Here is a 17,662-nt window from a genome sequence, read left to right on the forward strand (position 1 = left end):
GCAAGTGCGGGATCATACACACACACGGCCCGCCGCTCCGAGGAATGCTCAGGCGGCCACACGTGCTTGCACACGCACACACACACACACACACACACACACGCACGCGGACCCGCCCACCGCTGCTCCCTCACACACAGCACACCCACGATGTCACACAGCCCATGGCATGGAGCGCCCCTGCGTTCCCTCACACATCCGTGGGAAGTCCCCCGCGGTGGGTGGTGGTACCTGCCGGGGTGGGGGGGGGGGTGAGGTCCCCAGGGATCGCGAGTGACCGCCTCCTGCTTGGTCCTCCCGGGACCCTTGGTTTTGGCGCGGGACGTGACGTGACCAGAAGCATGCATGACGTCGCATCTCAGCAATGCAGGGCACACTTCCAGGAGCAGAGCAACTTGGGAAAGCTCTCCAAGCGATGGGAATAGGATGGCACTTAGAGCGTTGGGGCCACGAGGGCCCCTCTTGGGAGGACCTTGCCCCTCCTGTGTGCCCTGCTCTGAAGAACAAGACTTCACCGAGAGAGCTCTGCCTCTTCCCATCCTCTGCCAGGTCCCGCCTAGGGAGGGGGGGTTTCTCTCCGCACGCCAAGCCCTGCCGGGCCCTGCCCCCATGCTCTACATCACCCCCACCCATGGGATCCAACAGGATCGGGGCTGGAGGATCCCAAGAGGCTGATTTCCTCGTGGCCATCTCCTGTGCCCCCGATACCAACCGACACATGGGCACAAAGTGCTCTGGAACTTGTTTATGGCCCTTCCCCCTGTCCCTGCAGCTATGGGCAGGATGCTCTCTAGAGCTGCCCTGCTGAACCTTTTCCCGGTCTCTATCGCGTGCAGGCAGAGCACCCCGTAGGCGCCATGTCTCTCAACGGGGGAGGCCTCATCAAATACTTCTGGGTGGTCAAACGGGGATGCTCTGTGGTGTCCACGTCCACCCATCTGCCATGCTCCGACACATAGACACACGCATCTCTCTCACACTAACACACACGGAGAAACAGGAGAAACCACACAAAAGTCTTAGCCCTTTGTGAAAATGGATGATGCCACTGATTGCCAAGGTGACGTTGAGAGCAGGCCTTGTCCTTGGGAGACGCCTGTTCCTCCTCCGCGAGGGCGCCACGACCTTCCTGCAGACGGCCTAGGACCTTTTCCGAGGACGTCCGTATGGCTGTGGGAGGACAGGCGGTGCTCAGGAACGTGGAGGGCAGTCAGGGAACCGTGGCCCAAGAGTGGGATGGGACAAGGAGCCCGACTCCCAAAAACAGGCAGGCCATCCCCAACGGAATGCGTGGCAGCAGGACCGAGCGAGGGGCCGCCAGCCGTGGGAGACAGTTCAGGAAAGTGGGGTGGAGAAGCCCTGCTTCGCCCGATGGACCAGGGATTTCCCGGCGGACGGCCTAGGGGGCGTGAAGCTGCCGGACTAGACACATCCTCCGCCCCGTGTGGGTGCTCTGAGTTCCCGCGGGCTCACTTCCCACCCTGCCACCTGCTCCGTGGGCCCAGGCTCCTCCGAGCCTCCAGTTTCTCCGCCACTCAACTGACTGTCCCCGGCACCCTCCACACACAGTTCAGGACCCAGCCCTCCGGGCTCCTCACCGACAGGCCCTCCGCTCCGCTCCGCTCATCCCCACAGGCTGCCTTCCTGCCTCGGGTAGTACTGCAAGGGATTGGGCCACAGGTCCTCGACGATGACCTGGTAGGGGACAAAAGGCCAGTTGAGCACGGGGCCCCCGGCCCGTTCCCCAGCAGCCGGGACTCCAGCATCACCGTTGCTGACCCAGGCTGCAGGGGCCTCACCTCGGCGATCCTGTCGGACCCCGGGCAGCGGGGGTCACACAACCAGTTGAAGAAGTTCAGGCTGCTGGTGTCTCGCCTGCGGCTGGCAGCTCCACGTTCATAATCCCAGAACCACTGGACTGGAGTGCACCGAGTGGCCCTATATCCTGCAGGGCGAGGAAACTTAAGGGAGGCTCTCCATGGCCTAGGACCCACGCCCGCTCTCGCCTCTCAACCTACAAGCTCTCCCGCTCCGGTGCCAAACCCCTCGCCCGCCGCGAGTCCCCCGTCCTCCTCCCTTCCCGCTCCCGGGCCCGCGTGCCCGGCGGCCCTCCGCCAGCTCCCCCGAAGCTCAAGCCCACTCCTACCGGCAATGCTAAGGTGATACTCCTTAACGATCACATCGTTCCGGAAGTAGGGGTTGCTCCCAAAGTAAAACATCAACCTGCAGCGGTACTTGGGACGACCCAGTTCCTCCACCTGCCCCGGCAGAGACAGAGGAGGGGGAGGGGGAGGGGGACGTGTCCCCTGGCTGGCCTGAGTGACTGACTGACCGCGGCTCCGAGCAACTCGGCCGCACCCCCTCGGGCTCACACCCCACTCCCAAGGCACGGCCGCCGGCCTCAGTCTCCGGGGCGAACCTCTAAATCGGTCAAGTAGCTGAGCATGTCTGGGTCCTGGTCACCTTTCACGGCTGATATCTGGGGGTGATTCAGGATCTGCCTTGGGTCAAGGAGCCTCCAGGTCCAGTGGTCCGGAAAGAGAAGCAGGGGCGACCCGGCCCTTCCCGACGCAGAGCCAGGGACCCGATGCGGCGTGTGCGGAAACAGCAGGCACTGCCTCCCTCCCAACCTCCTCAGCGCGTGCCCCGTCATCACCCGTGCTCTGCGCTGGGGCGTCGCCGGCCTTCGAGGATCAACAGGGCTGAGGCTGACGGGGCCCCGCAGGGCAAGACCAAGAGCCTGCCTGCTCTCCCTTCCTACGTCCCTCTGGCCCGTGCCCGTGGTCGGCTGTGCCAGGAGGCAGTCAGTCACCTCCTTGGCTGTCTGGATGTGCTCGGTCCCCCTCTCACGGCCCTGTTGGCTTGGCTGCTCACCTGAAGCCCGGGGCCCTTGCGGGACCTCCTGTGCCACAAGGGGGCTCTTCCGCTCACTTGCAGCATGGCTGCACACCCAGGGTCCCAAGCAAGAGCCCGGCAGCGTCAGCGAGAGAGGGTCGGAGGACCCGGCGGGAAGGAGGGGAGAGAGGGACACCCAAGTCCCGACGAAGAGACACAGAGGGTGGGCAGGGAGCAGAGAGACAGAGAGACAGGGTGGGGGACATGGAGAGGCTGAGGCAGGAAGGGAGGAACCGTGTCTGTGAGCAGCTGGGCCGGGGGCCTCGGCCTGCCCAGGAGGGCCTGGGGAGGCCGAGTGCGTAGCACCCGCTGCACCGTGTCCCGGGTCCTGGGGTCCGCTGAAGCCTGGCAGCCTGCTGACTGACTCTCAGTGGGTGCAAGCGCACACAACCCTGGGTCTGCCGTCAACTCGGGAACGGGAACAATACGGGTTTCGAAGGACAGGGAATGAAGTGGGCAGCCTCTCCATCTGCCCCAGGTACCCCCCAAACCCTTTCCTTCCGACATCTGCTCTGAGACAAGTGTGACTGGGCTTCGCTAGGAATCGAGAGAGTTGACACGGGTTCCGGGACCGCAGAGGCGTGTTGGGGTGCTGCGGCCCCAAAGCACTGGCCCGCGGCTTCTGCTCAGGGAGGACAGCACAGGTCTCAGCCCTTGCCTTTCCCCCACAACGCCCACACCCCCCCCCCACCCCCGCCCCCACCCACCTGGCCGGGGACCACCCGCTGCTGGACCCTGGCCCGCTATGCTGCGCAGTACAAGGCTGGGGCCACTGCTGGGGGGTGGGCCCACTGCTGGGGGTGTCCCTACGGCTGGAGGTGGGTGGGGCCCATGGTTGCCGGAGCCGGGCCCATCCCCGCAGCTCTCCTGCCCCTGGCTGTGGCCCTGCTCCCTGCCGCCCTGCTCCCACTCTCCTCCACAGCTGCCAAAACCCAGCCAGCAGGAGGAAGGATACGGCGTGTGCCCAGAAGCCAGGGATGGCCTGGATGATGGCCCTTCTTCGCGCCAGGTGACAGCTCCGCTTCTGATGCACCCTGCGCTTCAGCCGCATGTAGGCCCTGGTGGCTTGGGCGTCCACGGAGCGGAGCGCTTCCTGAACCACCTCCAGCGCGGCCAGTGGGGCGCCGGCTGTGTCGGCCCGCGGCACCGGCTCCGCCTGCGGCAGCTCCTTGGGCTCCTCGACCGGCGGTGCTGGCGCCACCTCCTCGTCTTCCACCGCCAGCACCTCGTCTTCCACCGCCACCACCTCCACCACCGCCATGACGTCCTCCACCAGCAGCACCAACTCCTCCCCCGCGCCGGCCTCCTCTGTGCCCTGCTGGGCCTCAGCTTCCCGCACAGCCTCTGCCACCACCCCCGCAGCCTCTGGGGCCAGAAGCGCCCCCGCGTGCCCGCAGGAGCCGGTCTCCCTGAGGGCCGCCGCCTCCTCACCGCCCCCGTCTGGGACCAAGGTGCTCCCGGATTCTGGGGCAGCCCCGCCTTCCGCGGACCTCGACTCACTCTCCATGTGGCCGCGGCCCTGAGCCCAGGCAGCTGCGGAGGGAAGGCAATGGAGGCGGGGCCGGCAGGTGCAGCTCCCGCGCCCGGGAAGGGCGGTGGGCAGCAGCCGCCTATCAGAGTGCGCCGGCCTGAAGCCCGCGTGCGCAAAGCGCCCGGCGTGGCGGTGGGGGGCGGGGGCCGCCGGCGCCGGCGCAGGGGCGGGCGTGGGGGGGCCTGGGCGGCCACGCCTGCGGCCTGGGCTGGATGGAGACTCTGAGCCCCGCGCAGAACGCTGGGAGCTCCGGGTCCAACCAGTGATAGGCCAGGGGGCGTGGCCACCACCAGCCTTTCCCTTGCGCGCGCAAGAGCCAGCCAGGGAGCCCGCCAGTGGCCGTCCTCCACTGTGGCCTGCGCGCCTCGCGACCCCAAACGTTTTCTTCAGAGACACCGCTCAGGCCTTTCCCGCGAGTGCCCTGGCATCACAGACCCACGGTCCCTTTCTCACCCGTCCGCCTGGGACCCCTCGGCTGGCACCAGGAATTGAAACCCAGCGGCTGAATCCAGTGCCTGCGCGCCGCCCGAAAGCCTCCCGCGCACCTCTTAGCGCAAGTGGGGGAAAGCCCTGGGGTCAGCGGCTGGTGCTCCAAGGGCGGCCGCGTCGCTGTCACCTGGATTTCTCCTTGACCTGCCCGGGGGTGGGGGGGTGGGGGGGAAGCCGGGGCGCCCCCAAGGGGCTGGGCGCAGGGACCATCGGCCTCCCGACCCCAACCCCCGCCGCCCCACCCCTGCCCCAGCTGTCCTTAAGAGAAGGAAACTGCACACCGAGTACTTCCCCTGAAATTTCTTCGCAAGGGGGCCCAGGTGCCTGGCCACCAGGGTGCGTACAGAGCTGCTAGGCCGGCCCCAGTGAGCTCCGGGACTGGGCCCCGGCGGCATGCCAAGGGGCCAGACGCTTAGTCCAAAGAGAAACTGCCTCTTTCTCGGACCCAGCCACGGGTAAAACGCGCGCCCCGGCTACTTTGCTCTGCGCGACCCCTTTCCGTTTTCTGTCTGGCTCTCTTTTGCTCCTTGCGTCCTCTTCCGACGCCTGACTTTGATGCGGGGGCTCTCTGAGTCTTCCTTCCCACTCTGCTCCAACTTCTCCCTTAGTGTGTGTCCGTGGCTGAGTGGAGTGCCAGCCGGGGAGGGGATGGCCAAGTGAGCCTTGACGGCACATGTGCCCTTTCTCTGGTACTCACCAGGTCCTTGCCCTCCTGTGGGGTCGCTCCAGGGTGTGTGTGGGGGGGTGGGGAGGGGGTCAGCGGGCGGATAGGACGGGTGCCCCCGGAGGTGTGAGGAAGTCCCCGTGGGGGACGGCAAGGCTGCCAGCGTTGTCGCGGTTGCATCGTGGGAGGGCCTCATTGAAAAGGAATGGTGGGTTTGTCCTGGGGGAGTTTGAGCGGAAAGAAGCAGGAGGAGCTGCCTCGAGGTTACGGGCAGGGTGTTTGGTGGGCCCAAGTGTCTCTCTCGCAAACTCGCCCTGTCAGCGCACAGAGGGGCGCCTGCAGGGAGAAAGAGGCCTGTCCGTCCGAGGGGAGAAGGCAAATTTCCCGAGCCGGCCCCTGAAACAGTGCAGACGTTGGAGTTACTGGTGCAATGAATCCAAACTGACCTAGCACATGCAACCGTACCCAGAACACTCGCGGAGGGCCCTGTGGCAATACTGCACTACAAACAGCACAGCCTTGGAGATGGGGGAAGGCTGGGGTGGTGACAGGGAGAGGGGGGACGTGGGGAGACTAGGAGGAGACGCAGAGAAGCCCAGAAGGAGAAGCAGCAGCGAGGGGGAGCGAGGGGGAACGGGAAGGACGGGGAGAGGGGAGGAGAGGGACCGGGGCGGGAGGGACAGGCGCGGGCAGGGTTGGGGAGGCAGACTCGGGGACGGAGCGAGGAAGGGCGGAGGCCGGGCGGGAGGGACTGGTCGGCCCCCAGCTCAGTTCATACACTGCAAGGCCTCCAGGCCCAAAGGACACATTGCCTACGCGCAAGGGACCACCCCCGTGTGGGGAAGCCAAAGGTGGGCTGAGCACAGCTCCATCCCGTGGTGTCAACGAGGTCCGCAGTCATGTTTCCCGAAAGCATGGATCAGACAGCCGATGAGGAAGTCCGGGAGGAAGAGAGGGTGGAAACAGGCAGGCAGGGCGTACCCAGAACCCAGGCACTGCCATCGTGGACGCCAGGCGGCCCCGGTCAGTAAGGAGGCTGGCTTCACGGCCCTGGAGGAAGATGTGGGCGACAGCAGCACGGGCGGCCTTTTAAAAAGCTGGCCACGTCTACGCTGCGTGCAGGTGACTGGCCTTTGAGTCCCAAAGCCACAGAGCATTTGCAAGTGGGAGGAGTGAGGCAGATGAGTGACCTCATGACCGAGGCCGGGCCACTGAGATCCCTACCCCTCGCTGACCGGCAGTAGGTGCGGGGCTCTTCCCCTGTTCCCAAGGATGCGTCAGCGCATCCCTTACGGCCCTGGCAGCCAAGGACTCCTCGGGGCTCCCCTAGATTACTGAGGCAGCCCCATCCTCCTCTGACTCCAAGTTGAAAACCACGGGGTCCAGTTCACGGGCAGATTGTCTCAGCGATAGAAATGCATCCAAACACAAGTCGGGCCAACAGCCTGGCGCCTGTGGCAGGGCAGAGGCTCACCAGGGCCAAAGGCCATTATGCAGGCCCAGCTGTGCCTCTGTGGGCTCGGGCAGGGATGCGAGATCAGAGACGTGACGGCCCAGGCAGACCCAGACCAAGACACGCCACGCCACGCCACGCTCAGGAAGCACGACAGACACGGGCAAAGAGGGACGCGCACGATCCTCCCTGGGCCGAGACAAGCAGACGCGTACAGGAACAAGACAAGTCCGGAGCCGCCGGGGACAGAAGCACATGCTCCAGAGCCTTAGCGCCCGTGGTCTTGGCCATGCCGCTTCGAGGAAGGAAGCGGCCGGGACACACCCCCACCCGCCGCCCCCCGCTCCCCCCCCCGCCCCCCCGCCCCAGAGAGTGCCGGGCAGCGGGGCAGAGTTGCCTGTGCGAGAGCAGCAATCTCCCCGGAGGGCTGCCGTGTTCCCATGCAGATTTCGGGGGATTTGTCAGCTCTTTGAAGGACCTTGAGAGTGAGGCCCCTGTGGATTCGCTGTGAAGGTGTTGCCAGCCAGGGATTTGATCGTGCCCTGTCCACCACGTCCGTGGGACTGATGGGCTGGTATCGGGAGACTCTCTGCCTCAGCCTGGGACAGGGCCCGATGATTCATGGTGAGTGGCTTTGATTCAGCTTCTGAGGCAAAAGTCAGCCCTGCAGAGCCTGCGAGACAGGATACCCCGGGGCTCCAGTCTAGGTGGTAAACCGGGAGGCTAGGGCGGTTTTGTCCTTAGCCGTCCTGGCTCTCTGTGTTAGGGGTGGGGACCCTGGCCCTGACTCCCTCACGCTGCATGCACTGCTAACGTGTGGGGCTCCCTGACGTCGGGCAGGATCCGCCCTCCACGGCCTCACCCTTCTCTCCCGGCACGGCCAGGCCGGGAGAGGGGCCAGGCCAGGCTTCCACGTCAGCCCAGTGCCCAGAGCCCAGGTGGCAGATGCTTGGCAGTGGGCGACCCTGTGCCCTCCTCTCGCCTAGGCCTCACCTCCTTGGCAACAGCCTACCCAGCGCCGCAGGCGTAGAGGAATACGCTGCGGTCCCTGAAATGGCCCAGCCTGAGGACCCCTTAAGACCATGCTCTCCACGGGAGCTGTCCCGCTCCCGCGGCTCAGTGAAGTACCAGCACGTATGGCACCTGCAGCTGCCGAGCACAAGCAGGGCCTGGTGGCAGCAATGCGGGAGCGAGCCAAGGATACTCGGGCATTTCCAGACCAAGATGCCCAGAAGATCGGCCTCCCCAACGCCGCTAGAGCGGCGAGCCTGCCCTGCTGGAGTCTCGGGCACCTCCACCCGCCCCGCAAGGGGCAGGGCTGGGCCATACAGATCATCCACTCCACAGCCGGACACGGAACAGGCGTTTCACACTGCACGGTGCAAGCAAGGGACAGGAAGCATCCGTGAAGTTTGGCCGCCAATCCCGCCTTTTGGAAGGAGCCGCTGCCGCAGGAAAGGTTCTCCTACCAAATGTTGGGAGGAGGGGTGGGCCTGCTGAAGGGCAGAAAGGATCCTCTGGAACCTCACCCTCGCGGCTGCTGCCCTTGGAGCCACTCTAGCTGGGGAAACGGAGCGCCTGCCTGCTGCGCAGACGCTCACCTCTCCCCCACTGTCCTGGCCGCAGACTGGAACCTCTGCGGGCGTCCCTAGGCAGAGGCGTCTCAGCCGAGTAGACACCCGCTCGGGGGCGGAGTGACCCAGGGCCTCACGTCACCACCTCCCAGCTGAGGCTCGTAGCAGGTACTCTGCACGCCGTAGGTCTATCCACGGGCCTACGCACAAAAGGCTGAAGCTCCGAAGAGGCACGGCGCCCAACACGGTCAAAGCAGCCTGCGCGCGCTCAGCCCTTCGGCAGGGGTTCATGCTCCCTGGGGTGTTGGTGAGGACGAGGTGTGCCTTTGAGGGCATTTCCCTTTGGGGGGCATAGAGGGCAGAGGGTAGAGCGTCAGCGGGTAGGGGGCCTTGGGCGCTTGCCTGCAGACCGTGGAGAAGGGGGCATGTGAGCCTCAGGGTCCGCGTGGGACGGACCGCACACGGGTGGGTGTCCTGGGTCTGGCTTCAGCAATACCCCGCCCTCTCCTCTGTTGCCCATCTGGGGGATCCCAAGCCAAGGACCTAGGGAAGCAGGGAACTGGGGATCATGGGGCAGCGTGGGTTGCTCCGTATGAGGGTGCCTCTGGACACGTGAGTGTGTGGCGGGTGTGTGCCTGGCAGGGGGAGTGTGTGCCTGTCAGGACGTGAGAGTGACCGAATCACGGTGTGTGTGTGTGTGTGTGTGTGTGTGTGTGTTTGGGCGTGGGGGGGTCGCCTGGTTTTGCGGCCGAGTGTATGTGTCAGTGCATGTGAGTGGCTACAGAGTCCGTGGCAGGGGGTGGGGTGCTTCACCCGATGGTGTGCCTCTGTGTGCGTGTGTATGCGCGCGCTTGTGCTGCGAGCGCACCTTTCCCGGCACTTTATACTCCCTCCAGCCTCCTGGGCCAGAAGGAGAGTGTCGTCGTTCCTACGTTCGCCCCTCCGCCGTCCCCACTCCAACAGTCCCCCCTCGGGGCCCGGTCCCCACTCCGTCACATTGGTTCGGAGGTGCAGAGGGTGACTGTGTCAGCAAGAGCCCGGCCCCTTGCTAGACCAGTAGCGAGCACGGGCTCTGGGGTTCGACGGACTAATGAATCTGCAGTCCCACCGTGCTGTGTGCAGTGGATGTGTCTGAGGACATCCACGGGGAGCACTCCGCAGAACTGTCCCCGCCATCCACCGAACCTGGACACGGGGCGTCTTTGGCCCTGGCTCGTCCTTCCCCCCTCTCCTTGACCTCTGTCATTACCGCAGGGAAGACAGCAGCCCCGTTAGCCGGCCTTTCGCTCATCTCCTCTCCCTGCCCAGCACCACCATCCCCAGGGGAAGGACCTCCGCCCGCTGGGATGCCGTCCCAGAGCTTGTGTGACTCGGCCCTCTGGGCCAGCATACGGGCCCATCCCCTCCTCGGCATGGGGATTCCCAGGCAGAATCGTAAGCACCGACCTCATGAGCCCATGAGCTCAGGCACCCCACCTGCCCCTTGCCGCGAAGAAGAGCACGCACGCACGTACCCACGGTAACGCCCAGGACCACGGGTGACATCGGCCTTCGACATTTCAGTGTTTTTCCCTGGGGGCCTCCATCGGACCCGTGTTTCGCCCCGGCACCAGACTTCAGGTTTTCCCTGCGACGAGGACCCAGGCTGATCACGTCGCTGCCCGTGAAGCTTCTCCTGCCTCTGCTCAACGGCGATGCTCCCGCATATGCATCTCAGCAGCCTGAACCTCCGTGGGTGGGACAGATACGCAGACACAGACACACGGTCACTGGGCACACATCAGGTGGCTACGCATTCCCACACACGCTCTCCGAAACAAAGGCATGGACATGGCCCAAGTGTACACTCGTGCACACACACACGCAGCAGAGGCAAACTCCGGGCACCCAGAGGTGCATGAGTCCACACACAATCACACTCACATGCTATTCTAACCACGGACAGACGCGAGACACCGACGTCCTCCTGCAAATCAGGCACATGCTACACCCACCCACACCTGATCTCTGAATCAAAGGCATGGAGATGGCAAATGGGCACACACGCACGCACGCACACAGAGGCTGACACCCTGGCGTGAATGGGGCCACACAGATCCACACACTATTCTTCTAAACACAGAGGAACTGCAACACACACGTGTCCGTGCCAACACATGCACGTGCCACACCCACGCCCACGTCACCTCAGTTCCAATGGCATGGAGATCTCACACACACATGGCGCACACGCGTACATGCAAACACACCCCAGCACGCTCCATTCACACACACAGACACACACAGACACTCGTGCTCATGCAAACCCCCCGAATACACTAAAGACACACGTGTCTCTATTGAACTCCGGCCTGTACACCAGCCCCTGAATGGAGACACACTGGTGCTCTTGTCAACACACTCACACGCGCCACAGCACTCCCACAAGATGTCTGGCACAGGCATACACGTGTGGTCCCACGCCAAATAAAGATCCACACGTGTGACCAGGGTGACTCAGGTGACTCATACTCACACACACGACAGACCATATGCACGGCCTCTGGCCGACCGGCAGACACAACTGACCCCAACACACCTGAGCATGCACACTCACACACACACACACGTGCCCCGAAGGAGAGGGAAGAATGTAAGCAAAAGCCTGGTTCTGCATCCTAGGAAAAACACGCGTACACAGACACACACACACACACACACACACACACCCCCTCATGCGAACCCACTGTACACACTACATACACACTCGTGCAGTTGGACCTGGGGTATGCACACCGTTCCTTCCATGCAGCCCCATAAGTGCTCGCAAAAACACGCACGGAACACACCCAATTCACACAGGGTCCGGCACAGGCAAACACAGGTGGCCTCACCATCAACACCGTACACGTGTGTGCCCCCAAACACTAACACACATACCCGACCACATCCACGGCCTCGAGCCCACAGGCATACACAACGGACCGTGACCCATCTGAGCACGCACACACTCACACACACACGCACACAAGCCCTGCACGGGCACCCCTGCACACATCCTAGCTCTGTCACAGAGTCATGCACCCTCAGCCCCGCAACTGGACACGGAAGTGCACATGGAAACATGCACCCACAACACTCACGGCAGCGCTCCAGCACAACGGTGCACAAAGAAGGCCCCGGAGACACACAGACAGACAGACAGACACACACACACGCACGCACACGCACACACACACAGAGTCTCCAACACAGAGGCATGCAGGGGTGGCGACACCTACAGCACAGATACACACAGAACACCACAGTAAGCCCTGGGCCGGCAAGCCCACCACACCCAACAGCAATCTGTGGGCACACAAGGATATGCACACTACACCCTCACATGCAAGGTCTCTGGCCCACAGCCATACAGGTGTAGCCCTGCAGGGTCACACACCCAGCGGTGCCTGAAAATGCGTGCACACAACATACCCACGACTCACCTCACGCTGACCTGCGGAATTCTGCGTGCACGCGTGCGCACGTGCCTGGGTGCTTCGAAGCACAGGCATACGCAACAAACACACGGTCTCTGCTCCCGGGCATGACAGCCGGCCACACCAAGACACAGTCCTGCTCATGTAAACACACACCCAAGAAACAGACACCTACACACACGGCGTCCAGCACACACACGTGCACGCTCCCCACAAACCCTCACATGCGTGCACTGAAGCCTACACACCCACGAGGCACGCACACGTGGCCACACTCAGAGGCACAAGTGTGCCCATGCCGACATGCACACGCAGCACACGAGAACACAGACGACCCCGATGTGCATGCAGCCACACGAGGCCTTGCCGCACACTCTCCCATGGGTGTGCAAACACACAGACACAAAAGCACACACTGTCTCCGGAATGCAGGCATACACACTTGCCACACACGCGCACACGAAACGCACACACGCAGCACCGAAGCACACATGCTGTCCTGCACACAGGGGAGCCAAAGAGGACGCACAAGTCCACACACGCAAGTGCGGGATCATACACACACACGGCCCGCCGCTCCGAGGAATGCTCAGGCGGCCACACGTGCTTGCACACGCACACACACACACACACACACACACACGCACGCGGACCCGCCCACCGCTGCTCCCTCACACACAGCACACCCACGATGTCACACAGCCCATGGCATGGAGCGCCCCTGCGTTCCCTCACACATCCGTGGGAAGTCCCCCGCGGTGGGTGGTGGTACCTGCCGGGGTGGGGGGGGGGTGAGGTCCCCAGGGATCGCGAGTGACCGCCTCCTGCTTGGTCCTCCCGGGACCCTTGGTTTTGGCGCGGGACGTGACGTGACCAGAAGCATGCATGACGTCGCATCTCAGCAATGCAGGGCACACTTCCAGGAGCAGAGCAACTTGGGAAAGCTCTCCAAGCGATGGGAATAGGATGGCACTTAGAGCGTTGGGGCCACGAGGGCCCCTCTTGGGAGGACCTTGCCCCTCCTGTGTGCCCTGCTCTGAAGAACAAGACTTCACCGAGAGAGCTCTGCCTCTTCCCATCCTCTGCCAGGTCCCGCCTAGGGAGGGGGGGTTTCTCTCCGCACGCCAAGCCCTGCCGGGCCCTGCCCCCATGCTCTACATCACCCCCACCCATGGGATCCAACAGGATCGGGGCTGGAGGATCCCAAGAGGCTGATTTCCTCGTGGCCATCTCCTGTGCCCCCGATACCAACCGACACATGGGCACAAAGTGCTCTGGAACTTGTTTATGGCCCTTCCCCCTGTCCCTGCAGCTATGGGCAGGATGCTCTCTAGAGCTGCCCTGCTGAACCTTTTCCCAGTCTCTATCGCGTGCAGGCAGAGCACCCCGTAGGCGCCATGTCTCTCAACGGGGGAGGCCTCATCAAATACTTCTGGGTGGTCAAACGGGGATGCTCTGTGGTGTCCACGTCCACCCATCTGCCATGCTCCGACACATAGACACACGCATCTCTCTCACACTAACACACACGGAGAAACAGGAGAAACCACACAAAAGTCTTAGCCCTTTGTGAAAATGGATGATGCCACTGATTGCCAAGGTGACGTTGAGAGCAGGCCTTGTCCTTGGGAGACGCCTGTTCCTCCTCCGCGAGGGCGCCACGACCTTCCTGCAGACGGCCTAGGACCTTTTCCGAGGACGTCCGTATGGCTGTGGGAGGACAGGCGGTGCTCAGGAACGTGGAGGGCAGTCAGGGAACCGTGGCCCAAGAGTGGGATGGGACAAGGAGCCCGACTCCCAAAAACAGGCAGGCCATCCCCAACGGAATGCGTGGCAGCAGGACCGAGCGAGGGGCCGCCAGCCGTGGGAGACAGTTCAGGAAAGTGGGGTGGAGAAGCCCTGCTTCGCCCGATGGACCAGGGATTTCCCGGCGGACGGCCTAGGGGGCGTGAAGCTGCCGGACTAGACACATCCTCCGCCCCGTGTGGGTGCTCTGAGTTCCCGCGGGCTCACTTCCCACCCTGCCACCTGCTCCGTGGGCCCAGGCTCCTCCGAGCCTCCAGTTTCTCCGCCACTCAACTGACTGTCCCCGGCACCCTCCACACACAGTTCAGGACCCAGCCCTCCGGGCTCCTCACCGACAGGCCCTCCGCTCCGCTCCGCTCATCCCCACAGGCTGCCTTCCTGCCTCGGGTAGTACTGCAAGGGATTGGGCCACAGGTCCTCGACGATGACCTGGTAGGGGACAAAAGGCCAGTTGAGCACGGGGCCCCCGGCCCGTTCCCCAGCAGCCGGGACTCCAGCATCACCGTTGCTGACCCAGGCTGCAGGGGCCTCACCTCGGCGATCCTGTCGGACCCCGGGCAGCGGGGGTCACACAACCAGTTGAAGAAGTTCAGGCTGCTGGTGTCTCGCCTGCGGCTGGCAGCTCCACGTTCATAATCCCAGAACCACTGGACTGGAGTGCACCGAGTGGCCCTATATCCTGCAGGGCGAGGAAACTTAAGGGAGGCTCTCCATGGCCTAGGACCCACGCCCGCTCTCGCCTCTCAACCTACAAGCTCTCCCGCTCCGGTGCCAAACCCCTCGCCCGCCGCGAGTCCCCCGTCCTCCTCCCTTCCCGCTCCCGGGCCCGCGTGCCCGGCGGCCCTCCGCCAGCTCCCCCGAAGCTCAAGCCCACTCCTACCGGCAATGCTAAGGTGATACTCCTTAACGATCACATCGTTCCGGAAGTAGGGGTTGCTCCCAAAGTAAAACATCAACCTGCAGCGGTACTTGGGACGACCCAGTTCCTCCACCTGCCCCGGCAGAGACAGAGGAGGGGGAGGGGGAGGGGGACGTGTCCCCTGGCTGGCCTGAGTGACTGACTGACCGCGGCTCCGAGCAACTCGGCCGCACCCCCTCGGGCTCACACCCCACTCCCAAGGCACGGCCGCCGGCCTCAGTCTCCGGGGCGAACCTCTAAATCGGTCAAGTAGCTGAGCATGTCTGGGTCCTGGTCACCTTTCACGGCTGATATCTGGGGGTGATTCAGGATCTGCCTTGGGTCAAGGAGCCTCCAGGTCCAGTGGTCCGGAAAGAGAAGCAGGGGCGACCCGGCCCTTCCCGACGCAGAGCCAGGGACCCGATGCGGCGTGTGCGGAAACAGCAGGCACTGCCTCCCTCCCAACCTCCTCAGCGCGTGCCCCGTCATCACCCGTGCTCTGCGCTGGGGCGTCGCCGGCCTTCGAGGATCAACAGGGCTGAGGCTGACGGGGCCCCGCAGGGCAAGACCAAGAGCCTGCCTGCTCTCCCTTCCTACGTCCCTCTGGCCCGTGCCCGTGGTCGGCTGTGCCAGGAGGCAGTCAGTCACCTCCTTGGCTGTCTGGATGTGCTCGGTCCCCCTCTCACGGCCCTGTTGGCTTGGCTGCTCACCTGAAGCCCGGGGCCCTTGCGGGACCTCCTGTGCCACAAGGGGGCTCTTCCGCTCACTTGCAGCATGGCTGCACACCCAGGGTCCCAAGCAAGAGCCCGGCAGCGTCAGCGAGAGAGGGTCGGAGGACCCGGCGGGAAGGAGGGGAGAGAGGGACACCCAAGTCCCGACGAAGAGACACAGAGGGTGGGCAGGGAGCAGAGAGACAGAGAGACAGGGTGGGGGACATGGAGAGGCTGAGGCAGGAAGGGAGGAACCGTGTCTGTGAGCAGCTGGGCCGGGGGCCTCGGCCTGCCCAGGAGGGCCTGGGGAGGCCGAGTGCGTAGCACCCGCTGCACCGTGTCCCGGGTCCTGGGGTCCGCTGAAGCCTGGCAGCCTGCTGACTGACTCTCAGTGGGTGCAAGCGCACACAACCCTGGGTCTGCCGTCAACTCGGGAACGGGAACAATACGGGTTTCGAAGGACAGGGAATGAAGTGGGCAGCCTCTCCATCTGCCCCAGGTACCCCCCAAACCCTTTCCTTCCGACATCTGCTCTGAGACAAGTGTGACTGGGCTTCGCTAGGAATCGAGAGAGTTGACACGGGTTCCGGGACCGCAGAGGCGTGTTGGGGTGCTGCGGCCCCAAAGCACTGGCCCGCGGCTTCTGCTCAGGGAGGACAGCACAGGTCTCAGCCCTTGCCTTTCCCCCACAACGCCCACACCCCCCCCCCACCCCCGCCCCCACCCACCTGGCCGGGGACCACCCGCTGCTGGACCCTGGCCCGCTATGCTGCGCAGTACAAGGCTGGGGCCACTGCTGGGGGGTGGGCCCACTGCTGGGGGTGTCCCTACGGCTGGAGGTGGGTGGGGCCCATGGTTGCCGGAGCCGGGCCCATCCCCGCAGCTCTCCTGCCCCTGGCTGTGGCCCTGCTCCCTGCCGCCCTGCTCCCACTCTCCTCCACAGCTGCCAAAACCCAGCCAGCAGGAGGAAGGATACGGCGTGTGCCCAGAAGCCAGGGATGGCCTGGATGATGGCCCTTCTTCGCGCCAGGTGACAGCTCCGCTTCTGATGCACCCTGCGCTTCAGCCGCATGTAGGCCCTGGTGGCTTGGGCGTCCACGGAGCGGAGCGCTTCCTGAACCACCTCCAGCGCGGCCAGTGGGGCGCCGGCTGTGTCGGCCCGCGGCACCGGCTCCGCCTGCGGCAGCTCCTTGGGCTCCTCGACCGGCGGTGCTGGCGCCACCTCCTCGTCTTCCACCGCCAGCACCTCGTCTTCCACCGCCACCACCTCCACCACCGCCATGACGTCCTCCACCAGCAGCACCAACTCCTCCCCCGCGCCGGCCTCCTCTGTGCCCTGCTGGGCCTCAGCTTCCCGCACAGCCTCTGCCACCACCCCCGCAGCCTCTGGGGCCAGAAGCGCCCCCGCGTGCCCGCAGGAGCCGGTCTCCCTGAGGGCCGCCGCCTCCTCACCGCCCCCGTCTGGGACCAAGGTGCTCCCGGATTCTGGGGCAGCCCCGCCTTCCGCGGACCTCGACTCACTCTCCATGTGGCCGCGGCCCTGAGCCCAGGCAGCTGCGGAGGGAAGGCAATGGAGGCGGGGCCGGCAGGTGCAGCTCCCGCGCCCGGGAAGGGCGGTGGGCAGCAGCCGCCTATCAGAGTGCGCCGGCCTGAAGCCCGCGTGCGCAAAGCGCCCGGCGTGGCGGTGGGGGGCGGGGGCCGCCGGCGCCGGCGCAGGGGCGGGCGTGGGGGGGGCCTGGGCGGCCACGCCTGCGGCCTGGGCTGGATGGAGACTCTGAGCCCCGCGCAGAACGCTGGGAGCTCCGGGTCCAACCAGTGATAGGCCAGGGGGCGTGGCCACCACCAGCCTTTCCCTTGCGGGCGCAAGAGCCAGCCAGGGAGCCCGCCAGTGGCCGTCCTCCACTGTGGCCTGCGCGCCTCGCGACCCCAAACGTTTTCTTCAGAGACACCGCTCAGGCCTTTCCCGCGAGTGCCCTGGCATCACAGACCCACGGTCCCTTTCTCACCCGTCCGCCTGGGACCCCCTCGGCTGGCACCAGGAATTGAAACCCAGCGGCTGAATCCAGTGCCTGCGCGCCGCCCGAAAGCCTCCCGCGCACCTCTTAGCGCAAGTGGGGGAAAGCCCTGGGGTCAGCGGCTGGTGCTCCAAGGGCGGCCGCGTCGCTGTCACCTGGATTTCCCCTT

The 17,662-nt window shown here is 64.7% G+C and overlaps 2 protein-coding genes across 2 annotated transcripts; both read right to left on the bottom strand.

The window, feature by feature from the left end:
* Positions 1–1,623: 1,623 nt before the first annotated feature.
* On the bottom strand, positions 1,624–5,310 carry LOC123935925 (testis-specific Y-encoded protein 1-like). Its single transcript, XM_045996773.1, has 6 exons — positions 5,197–5,310; positions 3,851–4,666; positions 2,420–2,497; positions 2,147–2,258; positions 1,800–1,945; positions 1,624–1,695 (listed from the first exon to the last, which is right to left on the bottom strand). The coding sequence occupies exons 1-6, from the start codon at positions 5,308–5,310 to the stop codon at positions 1,624–1,626; spliced, it is 1,338 nt and encodes a 445-aa protein (XP_045852729.1).
* Positions 5,311–14,227: 8,917 nt separating this feature from the next.
* On the bottom strand, positions 14,228–17,006 carry LOC123935926 (testis-specific Y-encoded protein 1-like). Its single transcript, XM_045996775.1, has 5 exons — positions 16,455–17,006; positions 15,024–15,101; positions 14,751–14,862; positions 14,404–14,549; positions 14,228–14,299 (listed from the first exon to the last, which is right to left on the bottom strand). The coding sequence occupies exons 1-5, from the start codon at positions 17,004–17,006 to the stop codon at positions 14,228–14,230; spliced, it is 960 nt and encodes a 319-aa protein (XP_045852731.1).
* Positions 17,007–17,662: the final 656 nt, after the last annotated feature.

This window comes from Meles meles, chromosome Y (assembly GCF_922984935.1).
Source record: "Meles meles chromosome Y, mMelMel3.1 paternal haplotype, whole genome shotgun sequence".
In the NCBI taxonomy this organism is placed as follows: Eukaryota; Metazoa; Chordata; class Mammalia; order Carnivora; family Mustelidae; genus Meles; species Meles meles.